This window comes from Xenopus laevis, chromosome 6S, assembly GCF_017654675.1.
Source record: "Xenopus laevis strain J_2021 chromosome 6S, Xenopus_laevis_v10.1, whole genome shotgun sequence".
Taxonomy (NCBI): Eukaryota; Metazoa; Chordata; class Amphibia; order Anura; family Pipidae; genus Xenopus; species Xenopus laevis.
The window spans coordinates 106,982,336-106,999,834 of NC_054382.1; the positions used below are offsets into that span (position 1 = coordinate 106,982,336).

Here is a 17,499-nt window from a genome sequence, read left to right on the forward strand (position 1 = left end):
CACATATACCAATACACTGTTTATTATTGCAGATTAATGTTGAAAAAAGTTCCAAGCACTGGGCTTCTTCCAAAAGTAAAGATTTCGATGATAAGAAATCTTTTTAAAGAACACATTTTATTCAGATGATGTTTAAGTTGCAGTTTGGGTAACACCTTCCCAAACATTATCAAGACAAATTAAAACACCCTCTTCCCACTGATCAGTGTGATATTCAGCTGATAAAACACTGGGAAGTCTATCAAAGAGAGACAAGAAAAAAAACCTCCCCCCCTGTGGGTACAATACAAAACTTCCCCCTGTGAGGAAGATTCCAAGGGTGTGAGCCCAATTTGGTGTTCATTATGCAAACAGGAACCTTACCATTCCCATGAATTAGATGTAGAAATGGACTCATTTACCTTCTACAGTGAAACATAAGAATTTGAGAAATCACTGCTGAGTTTTGTGACCATTAACAGATTCTAATACTGTTTTACATTAACAGCAGGAGTGCATTAATACAGGTATGGGACCTGTTATACAGAATGCTAGTGACCTAGGGCTTTCTGGATAATGGATCTTTTCTGTAATTTGTATCTCCATACCGTAAGTCTACTAGAAAATCATGTAAACATTAAATAAACCCAATAAGATGGTTTTGCTTCCAATAAAGATCAATTATATCTTAGTTTGGATCAAGTGTTTTATTATTACAGAGAAAAAAGGAAATTATTTTTTTTTTGTCTCTATTGGTACAGTATATGGTACAGGTATGGGACCTGTTATCCAGAATGCTTGGGACATGGGGTCTTCCGGATTACAGATCTTTCTGTAATTTGGATTTTCACACCTTAAGTCTACTAGAAAATCATGTAAACATTAAATAAACCCAATAGGCTGGTTTTGCTTCCAATAAGGATTAATTATATCTTAGTTTGGATCACGTACAAGCTACTGTTGTATTATTACAGAGAAAAAGGTAATCATTTTTTAAAATTTGGTTTATATAGATAAAATGGGAGACGGCCATTCCATAATTCGGAGCTTTCTGCATAACGGGTTTCCGGTCCTGCTGGAACTTAGTGCACATCATATTCTATACCAATTTATGCAAATAAATGTTTACATTTGCAAAGATAATAATACATAGATATCTGACTATTCTCCAGAATGCTCGGAACCTGGTGATTTCCGTATAACGGATCTTTCTGTAATTTGGATATTCAGACCTTAAGTCTACTAGAAAATACTTTAAACATTAAATAAACCAAACAGACTGGTTTTGCCTTCAACAAGGATTCATTATATCTTGGAATCAAGTACAAGCTACTGTTTATTATTACAGTAGAATAAGGAAATAGTTTTTAAAAAACTGGATTTGGATGAAATGGAGTCTATGGTTGATGCCCTTGCCGTAACTCTGAGTTTTCTAGAGAATGGGTTTCCGTTACCAGGTATCCCATACCTGTATTCTTTTTCACAAATACACAACTCACTGTGCTGTTAATTAAATGTCACAGTGCTGCACCCTGTTTGGTGGTCTGGACCTTCTTTTTTGGTAAATAAGACTGGAAGGTTGGGAGAGAATTTAAAGCTATAATCCTGTAAGAAGTTTAAAATATGATTTCTTGCCTATAACAACTGTTGATGTTAGCGCTATAGGACACAGGCACTGGGCAAGCTTTGCTATCCTGGCATGGTGGTAGGGGTTGCAAAACTTGGTAAGATATGCCTGTAGAAGGAGACTCCTGATTCACTATGGGCATGTTTTTAAATTTTAAATCAATTCATATACTTATCCAGCTATACAGTTGGGTCCATAAATATTTGGACAAAGACAACTTTTTTCTAATTTTGGTTCTGTACATGACCACAATGCATTTTAAATGAAACAACTCAGATGCAGTTGAACTGCAGACTTTCAGCTTTAATTCAGTAGGTTGAACAAAAACATTGCATAAAAATGTGAGTAACTAAAGCCTTTTTTTAACACAATCACTTCATTTCAGGGGCTGAAAAGTAATTGGACAAATTAAAAAACTGAAAATAAAATGTTAATTTCTGGCAATGACAGCCTGAAGTCTTAAACTCATGGACATCACCAGATTCTGGGTTTCCTTCTTTTTAATGCTGTGCCAGGCTTTTACTGCAGCGGCTTTCAGTTGCTGTTTGTTCGTGGCCTTTCTGTCTGAAGTTTAGTCTTCAACCAGTGAAAAGCAGCTCAATTGTATTCAGATTAGGTGACTGACTTGGCCATTCAAGAATATTCCACTTCTTTGCTTTAAAGGAGAAGGAAAGCTACGGAGGCATTTTATTGCCAATAAATTAGCTGCAATAGTGCAAGCTAGAATGCTATATTTATTCTGTACAATGTTTTACCATACCTGAGTAAAAAGCTCTAGAAACTCTCTGTTTGTTTAGGATAGGAGCTGCAGTATGAATGTGGTGTGACATCATTTCCTGCCTGAGTCTCTCCCTGCTCTGGGCTCAGATTACAGTAGAGAAGGGAGGGGTGGGGAAGAGGAGCAAACTGAGCATGCTCTTGCCCAGGGCAATGAGGTTTAAGCTGAAGGCAGGAAGTCTGATACAGGAGCACATGTGTACACAATAGAAGGAAAGAAATGCAGTGTTTCTTTTGACAGAGGACTCAGAGCAGCACTACTTTGGGGGTTTACTGGTATATTTAGATGGACCTTTCTGATAAGGCTTACTTCGTTTTAACCTTTCCTTCTCCTTTAATAAACTTCTGGCTTGCTTTGGCTGTATATTTTGGGTCATTGTCCATCTGTATTATGAAACGCCTCCCAATCAATTTGACTGCATTTGATTTGAGCAGACAGTGTATGTCTATGAACAGCTCAGAATTAATTCGGCTGCTTCTGTCCTGTGCCACATCATGGATAAACACTAGTGTCCCAGTGCCACTGGCAGCCATGCACGCCCAAGCCATCACACTGCCTCCACCATTTTACAGATGATGTGGTATGCTTTGGATCATGAGCTGTTCCACGCCTTCTCCATACTTTATTCTTGCCATCATTCTAGTCGAGGTTGATCTTGGATTCATCTGTCCAAAGAATGTTATACCAAAACTGCGCTGGCTTTTTTAGATGTTTTTTTTAGTCCAATCTAGCCTTTCTATTCTTGATGCTTATGAGTGGCTTGCACCTTGCACTGCACACTGTATTTACTTTCATGCAGTCTTCTCTTTATGATAGACTTGGATATCGATACGCCTACCTCCTGGAGAGTGTTGTTCCCTTGTTTGTCTGTTGTGAAGCAGTTTCTCTTCACCATGGAAATGATTCTGAGATCATCCACCACTGTTGTCTTTCGTGGACGTCCAGGTCTTTTTGCGTTGCTGAGTTCACCAGTGCTTTCTTTCTTTCTCAGGATGTACCAAACTGTAGATTTTGCCACTCCTAATATTGAAGAAATTTCTTGGATGTTTTTTTTTCTGTTTTTGCAGCTTAAGGATGGCTTGTTTCACGTGCAAGGAGAGCTCCTTAGACCGCATCTTTCACTTATACCGCCCCCCTCAAATCAAATAGCATTTGAGTCAATTGTCCAATTACTTTTGAGCCCCTAAAATTAAGTGATTGTGTTAAAAAAATGGCTTTAGTTCCTCACATTTTTATGCAATCTTCAAAAAATTCATTGTGGTACAGAACCAAAATTAGAAAAAAGTTGTCTCTGTCCAAATATTTATGGACCTAACTGTATGTCCATATGTTATTTAAAGGAATAGGGTGTTTAGCAATGGTTGGCTTTCCTGTCTATTTAGCTGGGAAGACATTGCCCATAACATCATACCAAGCTACAACAGCAGCGGTGGGAGAAGTCTTCTAAGGGGAAAAGGCCAGTGGCACCCTATGAGAAAGAAAGTAGATCCACTTTGAGTTATCAATGTACTGACAGGAACAGCATCAGCATGTGAGTGTATTTTGGGGATAAAATGCATACCTTCATGTTTCTGTACCAAAATCTGCTCTGTGTGTATTCTCACAGGTGCGGCAGAGAAAATTATTAGTGTGCCATTGGCCAGAGAAGGAAGAAAGGTAACAGAGATTTTGTACAAGCAGGGTCAGCCTACACAATTTGCCACCTCATGTTACACCTGACTGTGTGATGAATCTGCAGTTTTTTCAGTGAAATGGGGAATATTTGATGGGTTAAGGACATGGGTTCTTGATAAGATCAGTGAACAAGAACAAAGAAATACCAATACAGTGAAAATAGCAATGAAATAGCTGTCCTGTCACTGTAATCTGGATATCATCAACTGATAATTCGACTATGTGTACTCACACATATAAATACAAAAGAACCCAGGTGAGAATCTAAATGTACGTTAAACTTCAAAAATATGATGAAACCAAGCCCACAGTAGATGGCGGAGTGTAAGTGCAAGTGCCAAAGAAGTCCAGGTTGCTGAGATACAGTAGATACATTCTGCGCATTTAAAATAGTTTGACATATGAAATCACAGATTTTCTGACATTCCAACATAATAAAGCAAAATAAGAGTATTAAAGACATCTAGCATCTACACAGGCTGATGTCAAGAATTTAAGATACAATAAGTTGAAGAACTGTCCAGCGCAATGAACACAGTATCTGATATGGTCATTACTGACAGACATTATGAATATTCATATCAAGAGCTGAAAATAAGGCCCCAGTAACCCAATCACACCAGCAAGCAGATAAGTGTAAGGGGATGGGCTGACAGGGGAGGGGTGTGAGTGGCAATGCATTGTTAGATGATGACATTACCATTGTCAGCCAGAGAGCTGAAATGATAGATATATGAATTAGGGGTAGTCGGACAGATGAGATACATATCTAGCACATCCTCTGTTCCACCCTTGGTATGATCCTCTTCAGGCTACCCCTACTTCTGGCCCTGGTATAAAAAAAATTAAGGGTTGAATTGGCCCACCAAGATACTGTGAAAAATCACAGGGGGTCCTAATACTGTTGGGCCTTACTGCCTGCACACCAGCCACCCACTCACACAAAACTTCAGAAAGATAAAAATAAAGGCTGTGCATTCCACTGTTGAATGCACGTCTATCTTTATTTTTTTCACTGGATGTTCGACCAGCTTGACAGCAGGTATGGTTTCCATCCGGCTGGTATTTAACTGGCCCAGCCAGTGAATCAGCATCTAGGGCAGGTGCTGACATTATGAATTCACCAGCAATGTAACTGCTGGTATACTTGTAAAACCTTATAAATCCCTCCCTTCCCCAACCCGCTAACTGAGACCCCTTATATGGATGGACCCACCTATTTTACCACCCACTCCACCCATTTCCCTTCCCAGTGACATCATCTCCCCACCTCCATATGAGGTTGTCACCCAAACACAGTTTTTAATCGAGCACTATTCTATTTGGGGGAGATTAGTCAACCCAGCGACAAATCGTCTCTTCTTCGGGGCGACTAATCTCCCCGCAATGCCTTCCCGCCAGCTACAATCTAAATCGTCAGCGGGATGGCACCTGGATCGCTTTGTTTTCCTTAGTCGCCCCAAGTTTCCTCGTTGGGCAACTTTGGAAAACGTAGCGTTCCGAGTGCTATCCCGCCAGTGAATTTGATTCTAGATGGCAGGAAGGCATTGCGGGGAGATTAGTCGCCCGAAGAAGAGGTGTTTTGTTGCTGGGTTGACTAATCTCCCCCAAATAGCATTGTGTGCCTCTACCCTAACAGTAGGTAGTGAGTAGTAGAGGAGAGGGGTTTGATGCAGAGAGGTGGAAAATATGCAGAGCAGTAGAAATGGGGTTGGCAGGGGTGGTGGATTTCTATACAGCAAGGACCAGATGGTGGGCCCTAGACTAGAGTAACCAGTGAGCACTCAATACCCAAGTCCAACACTGTTTACATTATAATTACAGTTGCAAGTGGCAATTGTTTAGCCCTTGCTATTCTCTGCACTCACTCCCCATTCTGACTCTTTAACAGTCCGTTCTTTTCCAGGTCACTATATCAGCTGGTTTCTGCTACACAGTCATCAGCCAGACACATACTGCTTCAGTACCAATTATATTTACAAATAATTTTAAAACATTGAAAAAAAAAATGGAACAGTACACAGTACTGTAGATAGAACTATATTTTCCTTTGTTATAAAAAAACTTTGGGTAGACATCCCCTTTCTATATTTTAACCAAAATGATAGTTAATGCAATATTCCTAAAGTTACAAAATAAATTAGCTATTAGATTAGTGCATAATTGCACGGTAGATTACCCCCCCCATAAAACGTTACAGTCTAAAGGGTAAAAATACAGACATTTCCAGCAAAATCTAAATGAGAAACCTAAATCTCAACACAAATGAAAATGTGAACTGCTGTTTTATGAGAAACCTGATCTCAGCCTTTTGTACTATGTGGTTAGCTTTAAGGATATGTTGAATTAAAAGGAAGGCCAGTACACTTTGGCAAACAATGCCTTATTCTTTAGATAAAGACAGTCTTCAAGAAACTGTTTATGTCTTTCACCCTGCTCCAAAGCTTTTAAAATATTATTATATTCCCTTATAAAATGTTTCTTTATTTTTATCATGACCATACTTTATAATTATTTTAAATAGTGTAGGCTGTAAACTAGGTGTGCCTGATAGTTAAAGGGATACTGTCATGGGAAAAAAAAAATATTTCAAAATGAATCTGTTAATAGTGCTGTTCCAGCAGAATTCTGCGCTGAAATCCATTTCTCAAAAGAGCAAACCGATTTTTTTAAATTTAATTTTAAAATCTGACATGGGGCTAGACATTTTGTCAATTTCCCAGCTGCCCCAAGTCATGTGGCGTGTGCCTGCACTTTAGGAGAGAAATGCTTTCTGGCAGGCTGCTGTTTTTCCTTCTCTGAATGTGTCTCAGTGGGACATGGGTTTTTAATACTGAGTGCTGTTCTTAGATCTACCAGGCAGCTGTTATCTTGTGTTAGGGAGCTGCTATCTGGTTACCTTCCCATTGTTCTTTTGTTTGGCTGCTGGGGGGAAAAAGGGAGGGGGTGATATCACTCTAACTTGCAGTACAGCAGTAAAGAGTTAATGAAGTTTATCAGAGCACAAGTCACATGACTTGGGGCAGCTGGGAAATTGACAATATGTCTAGCTCCATGTCAGATTTCAAAATTGAATATAAAAAAATCTGTTTGCTCTTTTGAGAAATGGATTTCAGTGCAGAATTCTGCTGGAGCAGCACTATTAACTGATTCATTTTGAAAAAATTTTTTTTCCCATGACAGTATCCCTTTAAGGATTTGTAATATACTAAACTCTGTGCAATATTTACATGACAACCCAGGAAACCAAAAACAGAAGAAAAATAACAAATTACCGCTTGTTTGATCTGCAGTCTGTTCATCCCAGTCTGGGTTTTCCCCTCGCTACAAGATTAAGAAAAAAAAAACTATTGAATTTCTTTTGATACCTAGATCTCATTATGGGCCTTTATTTATATAACACCATCATATACCAGAGTGCTTCACACAAATTATACACAATTTACATTAGTCATTGTCAGGCCCAGACTGGCAATCTGTGGGTTCTGGCAAATGCTAGATAGACTGATGTAAAATGCCACAGAAAGTCATTATTTAGTAGGCTGGTGGGGGCTTTTTGGGCATTTTTGTACTTGATAATTTTAATCCCAGTCCAGACCTGGTCGCTGTCTCCATGGAGCTTACACTCTAAGATAATAGAATCATCAAAATTCAATAGTAATAAAAAGGATGCAATAAAGCAGTGCTGGCTTGACACATCAAACATTAATGAAAGAAGTTCATTCTACCACTTCCAGATCTGCTGATGGCCACCTTAAAGGGGAACTCCACAAAAACATAACTTAAACTCATGGAAAAGTAAACATAATTTCAAGCAACTTTGCAATATACATCAATTAAAAAATATGCAGACGTTTCATGATTTTTAATGGTTTCTGGCAGTTCCCTAAGCCTAGCCGCCTGCTCTTCTGCTGATCTGACTACTTTGCTGAGCTGGCTGACTACTGTTACTTTGTATCAGCGCCAGAGGTCCTTAGCCTGCATCCTCCAAACCCCATAATTCCCTGCACATGTGATTTTAATAAGGAATGGAACACCACAGTGCAATGCATTGTGGGTTATGTAGTTCCTGCATGTTGTCTGTAAGCTGTGGAGAAGTTGCTACAATTCGTAACAGTGTTTCAGTCCGGAGTTCCCCTTTAATGATCAAATGGAAAATCTGAACCACCCTAATGTTTAGTCCTGTGATCCATGGAAACAAATAATATTCCTTACTATTTTTGAAGGGCCCACATGCAGGTAAGTCCTGTGCTTAGATAGAAAGAACACTTGGTTGCAGAGTTTGTTCTGAGGAAACAAGTTGGCCCAGCATTGGTTATTAAATTAATTCACTCTGGGGTGCCAACAATCTTTGTGTGAATTAGACTTTCCTTAAATTTATAATACTACACAGGACACACCATGCCAATCAATGTGAAAAATTACCTGCTGTTCCACATTCTTCTGGCAATAACAGTTTGGTTGAGAACATATAAAATAATATGGCTTTCCTGCTTTAGGCATAATATAAAGCATCAGGATAAATCTGGCAACATCTTAGATAATCTCTTTTAGAAAATTCAAGATTAAGGCCCATGGCACATGGGACATATTATCAGCCTTGAATCAGGTCACAGCAAGTTTAAGATAAAAATGGGACACCCAGAAAGAAACAAGATGGGAGCAATCTGAAGACTGGGATAAAATATTAATGGTAATGTGTGAGATTGAAGTGTCATTGGTTTGCTCAAAATATTCAGTAAAGTGGATGTTTTCAGGGTTTAGTGTGTCTGTCTTAGCTTATAAAAAGTTTACAGATACATGAATGCGTTCAGACTTACCCTACCCCAATCCACATTTTTGGCACCCCTTGTGCAACTTGTTGTCCTGTACTGGTAAATATTGTTTTTGATTAAGAAGCTCTACAATAGTGCTTGAATGTTTGCAAATACTTTAGAATGTAATAATATTCATACTCATAATATGACCTAAAATAACATGTTTTCACATAAGTCTTAACCCTAGATGGTAACCTAATTAAATTAAGTCAAAAATATTATATTTGTTCATTGAGGAAAATTAGGGTCAGATTTTAATCAATGGATGATAATCAGGTCTGAGTATAGGGGACCCTGCCTTATTTAAAGAACATAAATATGGGTCTTCACTATCCAAGTCTGATCAACTAGCAGTTAGGCAGGTAATATAGAGACTTAAAAGGTTGAACTTGATGGACGTGTGTCTTTCTTCAACCTTACTTACTATGTTACTATGATCTTACCAACACAGGTTTGTGGCAGTGTATCACGGTTTGAACAGAGATCTCCAAAAACAGATATAATTACAGATATATGAGGACGCTCATTAACATCACTGAGATTAAGATGTACCGTAAGGAGGAATGAACTAAAATTCCTCCATACTGATGTGCAGGACTAATTAGCTGTTACAAAAAACATTTTGCAGTTATTGTTGCCCAAGGGCAGCACATCAGTTACTAAAAGAAAGGTTGGCATATTTTTTGACACACACATATATGTAACTTTGAATCATTTCCCTCTATAAATAATGATCAAGCATTGTTTACTCGTTTGTTTGAGTGTTGTCATTATCTAGCTACGACTTGTCTAAAAATGTATATCAATTTTAGGTAAAATATATGCAGAAATATTAAATTCAAAATGGTTTACAAAATTTCAAGCACAACTGTAATGGGCTTATTTATCAAAAATCTAATTTGTGCGGTTTTTACTACTTCAAATAAATTCACAATTTAAAAATACTGGAATGTTTGCTTATTTATCAAAAAATCCGAATGAAAAAAAAAACCCCTCAAATTTTTCAAGTTAAACCTTGAAAAGCCTAAAACTTTTCAAATTTAAACACTTGAATTTAATAGTTTACAAACTCGAAAACTCAGAAATCTTTTTTATATAAATACCAGACATTCAAGTTTTTGAAAATATAATTGGGATTTGTGAATTTTTGTGCACAACAATTTGAATTGTGGCAAAAACTCATATTCGAACCTTGGGAAATTGATCCTTGGTTTAATAACCAACTATATACCACTTCATACCATTTTTGAGGAAAGGTTTGAAAGATTTGAGTGCCTAGGACCCACAAGAGAAGTGGCCAAGCATCCCCTAAATACTTACATTTAAGTAAAAATACCATTGGTTTATTAAATAAGAAAAAAAAAGCCTACCAAAGGTCCAGGTTTCCCCCCACCACCCCAAACCCATTTGGCTGCAGACTAGACAGATGCAAGGAACTGTCTATTGGTGCTCCATGTGTTGCTATAACTTGTATCACAGAGATATTTGTAACCGTTGTCTATCAATGTGAATGTTTAAAAATGATTATTCCTTTCCTTCTCTTTTAACTTATTGTACCATGAAAATTCATAAGGGACCATTCTGCTTAAAACATTTTTAGGCATTTATGGACACTTTTTAACATTTCAATGACTGTTTAAATAAAAGATTTCAAATGGGGTTTGTTGGACTTGGAATTTTATTGTCAGTTTTACATAATATCTCCAAAACCAACTCATTTTACCTTTCCAGACTTCTCAACAACAGGGGAAGATGCTTTATAACCAAGCTGCAGCAACATGGCTTCTGCAGCATTTCTCTTTGCAATCTTCTTATTGGGTCCTGTGCCTGTGGCGGTTTCCTCACCAACCTTGACCTTAAAAAATAAAACAAATATAAAGTGCATGAATTACTGGCCTTGAATGAATTCTAGGGATGCACCATGTCCAGGATTTGGTTCAGGATTCTGACTGGATTCCACCTTTTTCAGAAGGATTTGTATTCAGCAAAATCCCAGTCCCTGGCCGAACCAGATCTGAAAAATCCTGGGACTTTTTGCCCCTCTTTCCTTATTTGCATATGCAAATTATGCTCGCTGTTTGGCAAAATCTTTTGTGAAGGATTCGGATTTGGCCACTAAAATAGTGGATTCAGTGCATCCCTTATGAACACACTTGCTACACAATGTAAAAAATGTAAATATAATTCTGTATAACCATTATTCTATGGATACTGTATATATACTCATATATACAGTCAAAGGAACATTTTTTGGATACAAAGCAAGGCCGGTACTAGGGGTAGGCAGAAGAGGCACGTATCTAGGGTGCAAAGATTGGGGGGCCTAGTGCAGCTGAGCGAGTTCCGCTATAGAACATAAAATCTTTTGAGACTAAAGCAGTGCCCAAGTTGTGACTATATGTGTGATGTGGACTGCTGCACCCAGTAAATTGGCAGTCTATTTGGTACATACACTGTTGGGGTACCTCCATAAATCTCATTGTCCTTCAAATTTAAAATTTATTGGGGTATATTAGAATTTATATATCAGCCCACGATTTGTTTTCTCTGGAAAAAAAGGCGCTTGCGAGGGGACATGATTCCACTTTACAAGTACATTAGAGGACACTATAGACAAATAGCAGGGGACCTTTTTACCCATAAAGTGGATCACCGTACCAGAGGCCTCCCCTTTAGACTAGAAGAAAAGAACTTTCATTTGAAGCAACGTAGGGGGTTCTTCACAGTGAGGACAGTGAGGTTGTGGAATGCACTGCCGGGTGATGTGATGCTGATTCAGTTAATGCCTTTAAGAATGGCTTGGATGATTTTTTGGACAGACATAATATCAAAGGCTATTGTGATACTAAGCTCTATAGTTAGTATAGATATGGGTATATCTTCTATATCTTCATATTTTGTAAATAATCAGTAGAAAGTTCTAGTTGGCCCGGTGACAAATCTCCTCTTCTTCGGGGGGGACTAATCTCCTGAACTGCCTTACCCTCGGCTAGAATGTAAAGTGCTGGCGGGATGGCACTCGGATCGCTTCGTTTTCCAAAGTCGTCCAAAGTTGCCTCACAAGGAAACTTCGGAAAACGAAGTGCTCCGAGTGCCATCCCGCTGGCGATTTACATTCTAGCCGGTGGGAAGGCAGTTCAGGGAGATAAGTCGCCCCAAAAAAGAGGAGATTTGTTACCGGGAGACTAATCTCCCCAAATCTAACCATGTGTCTCTGCCCTAAACAGAAAAGAAAGCTTGTATTTTTTGCCCACAATGCACCCGATCTCTTCTTCATGCCACTAAGAAGAACATTCTGCCTATTTTCCTTTTCTTTCTATTCCAGCAGACTGGCTTGGTACACTTCAAAGCCAGAACTAATTACACCAACATTTGTTATTCCCAGGCTACCTCCCATTGCATCCCTTTTAAATCTGTTTCCCCACTGGATTCTCTGCATGGAAAAGTGCGAAAAGTGCACAGTTTCTATAACTGTTTTTCAAAGGCTTACAGTACTATGGCCTACACAAAACTAGAATGTTAATATATTCAACAGGATTTAAATTGTTCCTATTAGCACATAACGGGCCCATTTACAACCAACATGTTTAAGTACCTCTTGTTGTGCCCTAGGGCTCAGGATGTCAATGTATTTTTTGCAAGATGAGATTTTCAAACCTGCCAATAGATATCTGTCAGACTTATTCATGGGTCAATAAACTGCAGATAGATTTCCAAGACCTGAAAAGCTTTTTTTGGGACCCCATCAGGATAAAGTAACACATTTTGCCAGTAATCCAGATGCATGCTGTTGATACTAAATCTGTTGGTAGACTTAAGCATATATACTAAGCCAGTAATGTCCAAGTTCTGGTTACCACTGCCAAGAGATTTCTGTGTGTCTTTGAATTACTCTACAGAACAGAGAAAATGTACTACCACAAAGTAATATCCAGGAGGACTCATCAGCCCCTGAAGCAAAGTTTGGTTGCGATTGGTCATTTTGACAGAGGACAAGCCATCACGTTGTTCTGAAATCTTAGTACCTGCATAATGAACTCTCTTCTGCGCTGAATTCCCCTTTCTGAAAGTAAAACATACTCTGGTTCCTTTTCTTTCTTAGCCTGTTGAATCTGAGCCAGTCGACTAATTGGATTCATCCCTTGTCCGTATTCTGGGGAAGCCTGGTGGAATAAACATAAAAGGTTTGTAACTTGATTTGCAAATTGTGACAAGTAACAATTCCTGCTGATAAACTACAATGTTGCACAAGTATATTGTTTAATTAATGCTTTGCTCTATACTGAAAAGCAGATGAGCTCTACACTATTACAGTTCTATTGACACTTAAACCCAATGTGGCTTGCATCTAGTTATACCCAATAGTACTGTCAGCTTTTGGCATAGCACCTACATCACTCTTGCAGACAGCCAAATATTTACCGGCAAGAATATAAGAAGGCCAGTATTTTTTTCCAGAAAAGAAACATCAATCTGTGTGTGAGGTGTTAAAGAGACAAGCAGATAAGGTACAAGATAATGTGGGTCAAAGAGGCTGAATATAAATGAGGGCTGAATTAATGGAATGTGGAATAAAGGGAATTCTATATGACCTCTTAGTCCAGATCCACAAATGTTTGTATTTCTGACCTGGTGCAGGCCTTTCTTAGTCCACATAATTAGCCATAAACCCAAGGACCAGGTTTAGTCCCTTCTCCAAACAATTAAAATTTTCCATTAATTTGTACTCCCACACTTTTCTTTCATTATCTGTTTTAAAATTGCCCTTAAAGGGATGGTTCACATTTACATTAACTTTTAATATGTTATAGAATGGCCAGTTCCAGTCACTTCTTCAAATCAGTGCATGGTTGCTAGGGTGATTGGGACCCTAGCAACCAGACGACTGAAACTGCAAACGGTAGAGCTGCTAAATAAAAAGCTAAATAACTTAAAAACCACAAATAATAAAAAATGAGAACGAATTGCAAATTGTCTCAGAATATCACTCTCTACATCATACTGAAAGTTAATTTAAAGGTGAACAACCCTTTTAAGTCCACTAGGAAATCCTTTAAACATTAAATAGACCTTTTAGGCTGGCTGTGCTCCCAATAAGGATTATTTATAACTTAGTTTAAATCAAGAGCAAAGTACTGTTTCCTTATTACAGAGAAAAAGGAAATCTGTAAAAAGTCTATGGGAGATGGCATTTCCATAATTCGGAGGGTTCTGGATAACGGATGTCCGGATAACGGATCCAATACCTGTAGTTGGAACACGCAGACAGCAATGGCTGTTTTACTCTAACCAATAACTACTAATAATTACTAAATACAGCAGCCACAGGTAAAATTCACTGAGGAAGGGGCAACAATATTTAAAATGCGCTGAAGCCCTCACTTTCCCACCAATGGGCACCTGAAATATGATGCGTGCAAGAACACTAGAGCATTGCTATCATATGAACCTGAGAGAAAGAATGCGGTGGTGGAAGACAATTTTAAGAGGTGAGAGAGAGATGGGATTTGGTCAGGGAAAGAAGCCAGAATCAATGAGGAAAGGCCGCTGGAGGTCAGATGCATTAGACGCACTGAGAGAATAGGAATTTTCTGCTGCCTAATGATAACAGTATTTTCAAACAGGATCAAATTAAATCTGCATGAGAACCAGACTTCGGCAAAGCAGTTGAGACTTTTTTTTTTTTTGGAGGTTTTCCAAGCTTGCAGCCAAGTTCTGCACAGGGAATAGATCACCGACTTTTAAATGGCATTGTAAATTCTCCCTTTCCCAATGACAAGCCTCAAACAATTTGAACGTAGTCGTCTGTAAGCTTTGCTTGTATTTCAATGTAAACGACAAGGAAGACTTCAGTAAATTTGCTAATGTCTGTTTTATGGACTTTTTTATGGGTTTGTTAGTGGGCCGTATATCTCGCAGTGACATGATCCATTACACAAGTTTTTCTTTAGGAGCAGGTTGCAGCAGAAGACACACTGCAATAATTATGCGACATTTAGTAAGGAGTCTCGTTAAAATGAAGAACGGGTTCATTCTGGAGCTGAAACGCTGACCCAACCTTGTGTCGCTTTCTTTGTAAATCATGTCCAGCTTGGCTTTAATTGCAGAAAATGAACTGTTGTACAATGTCCTACCACTCTCCTGCAAATGGTATGTTTTTTTCAGGCTTTCACACTTCTAGACATTTAAATAGAAAGAGAAATAATTATTAAGAATGCACTGAATCCAGGATTCAGTTCGGGATTTGGCCTTTTTCAGCAGGATTCAATTTCAGCTGAATCCTTCTGCCCCGCCGGAGCCCGAATCAGAAGGGAGGGAAATCGCGTGACTTTTTGTCCCAAAACAAGGAGGTAAAAAATGTTTTCCCCTTCACACCCATAATTTGCATATGCAAATTATGATTTGGTTCTGTATTTGGCCGAATCTTTCGCGAAGGATTCTGCGGTTCTGCCGAATCTGAAATAGTGGATTCGGTGCATCCCTAATTATTATTAATGCTAATGACTAAAATTACAGCAAAGATATAGTCCTTGAAAGGCGGACATTGCACACCAGAAAAGTTAATGTACAGTATATTTATAAATATAAATATCATCACCAGCAAAGTTATTGTATATTTATAAATGTCACCACCAGTTGTGTGGCTGCTCTGCCAAGCTTCCTTTACCAACACCCTGGATGCGGATATGACCCCAAAAATTCCACTCTGACAAATCTGGGTTATAGTGAAAATATATACACACAGGACCTGGGGTTTTCTGGATAATAGATCTTTCCGTATTTTGGATCTTCATACCTAAAATCTACTAGAAAAGCATTCAAATATTGAATAAATAATATAATAATTAACCCAATAGGCTGCTTTTGCTTCCAATAAGGATTAATTACATTTAGTTTGGATCAAGTATAAGGAACAGGTATGGGATCCATTATCCATTACTATTATATAGAAAGCTCTAAATTACAGATAGGCCTTCTCCCATAGACTCATTATAATCAAATAATCCAGATATTTAAAATTGATTTCCCTTTTCCCTGTAATTTGTCGCTTTCCAGGATTCTGGGTTTCCGGATCCCAAAACTGTACATGTCTTTGCCAAACTAAGCAATCTGTGATCAAACCTCTTGAGGAGTGAAGTGTATTGTATTTGTAGAGTTAAAGGGGTAGTTCGCTTTTAAGTTATTTTTTAGTTTGTTAAAGAATGTTCTATTCCTAGCATCTTTGCAATTAGTTTCATTATTCATTTATAGTTTTGTTTAGTTCTACCTCTTTCCAGCTTTCAAATAGGGATCACTGCTGCAAGGAGTCAAGAAACTACTGCTCTGTGAGGCAGAGCAGTCGTTTTTTTTTTTGGCTGCCGGTAATGGGGGTTCAGAAAACTGCATAACAAATTATGTAAGCCATTCTATATGATTACTGTAAACCTGCCTATTTTACTTACCCACAAAAGTATTACTTTGCACAGTAATATACAAAGCATCTCTGATAAAAAAAAGTTTTTGGTCGATTCCTCTCATATTATAGCGTAAAACACGTCTGAAGTAATGGCAGTAGCAAAGTTTCCATTTAAAGGACAAGGAAAGGCAAAAAAAATAAAATCCAATTTTTACTTTCTTTAATGAAAACTTTGCTAGAAATCTATCTCCAATATACTTTAATTAAAAAATGTGTACCGTTTTTATAAGAAACCTGACTGTATGCAGTGAAATTCTCCCTTCATTTACTGCTGTGGATAGGAATTGTCAGATGGTCCCTAACTGCTGAGCAGGGAAACAATCATACTTATGAACAGCAGGGGGACCCCCCGCCTTACTTCCCAGCCATGCAGAACTCAAACAGCTTTGTTTATGACCATCCCTAAGCAGCCCAGACCACACTGAGCATGTGCACAGTCTTGGTCTTGCAAAGATGTATAACAAAGTTACAAGATGGTGACTCCCTGTAGCCAACTTTGAAAGCATAAATTATTTGTTTGATTAGGCTTGTGGTGCAGTAAGTTCATGTTTATGTTTAGTATACAAAATACAGCATTTCTAGCCTTATTCTATTTTAGACTTTCCTTGTCCTTTAACCACTGCTGCAAGCAATCTTTGCTCCCTTTATTTCTCGGATAACCAATATTTGGCAATAAAACTGATTTTAATGGCAACTTTTCAGTGGAATATGTGTTACACTGCCATTTAAAATGGAAAACTAAGTGCTTCTAGAGCCATCCCGCCGACGATTTACATTCGAGCTGGCGGGAGGCAGTTCGGGGATATTAGTCGCCCCGAAGATGAGGAGATTAGTCGCCGGGTGACTAATCTTCCCGAATCGCAGTGTGTGTCTCTGCCCTTACTGAACAAACATGGAAGAGACATTGATTATATACAGCATATAACATGTTTAAGTTTATCCTCATAATTGTTTGGAAATGAATGTTACTTCCAACATTCTTTCCACAAACACTCAACATGCCCTTTAACAGCAACTTTTCTTGCCCTTGAAAGACAAAACGTTATGTGCCATTGCGAAATTATAAACTTAAAGGGGTTGTTCACCTTTGAATTAAATTTTAGTATGATGTAGAGAGTGATATATCTGAGACAATTTGCAATTGGTTTTCATTTTTTATTATTTGTGG

At 38.2% G+C, this 17,499-nt stretch overlaps 1 protein-coding gene across 4 annotated transcripts in view; it reads right to left on the reverse strand.

The window, feature by feature from the left end:
* The window catches only part of stau2.S (staufen double-stranded RNA binding protein 2 S homeolog), a 125,072-nt gene that overhangs the window by 65,636 nt on the left and 41,937 nt on the right, over nucleotides 1-17,499 (reverse strand). For all 4 annotated transcript variants that reach the window (XM_041567084.1, XM_018268598.2, XM_041567083.1 and 1 more), the window contains 3 exon segments: nucleotides 12,901-13,038; nucleotides 10,599-10,730; nucleotides 7,334-7,382 (listed from right to left, as the gene is read on the reverse strand). In XM_041567084.1, the coding sequence (XP_041423018.1) occupies nucleotides 7,334-7,382; nucleotides 10,599-10,730; nucleotides 12,901-13,038 (319 nt within the window).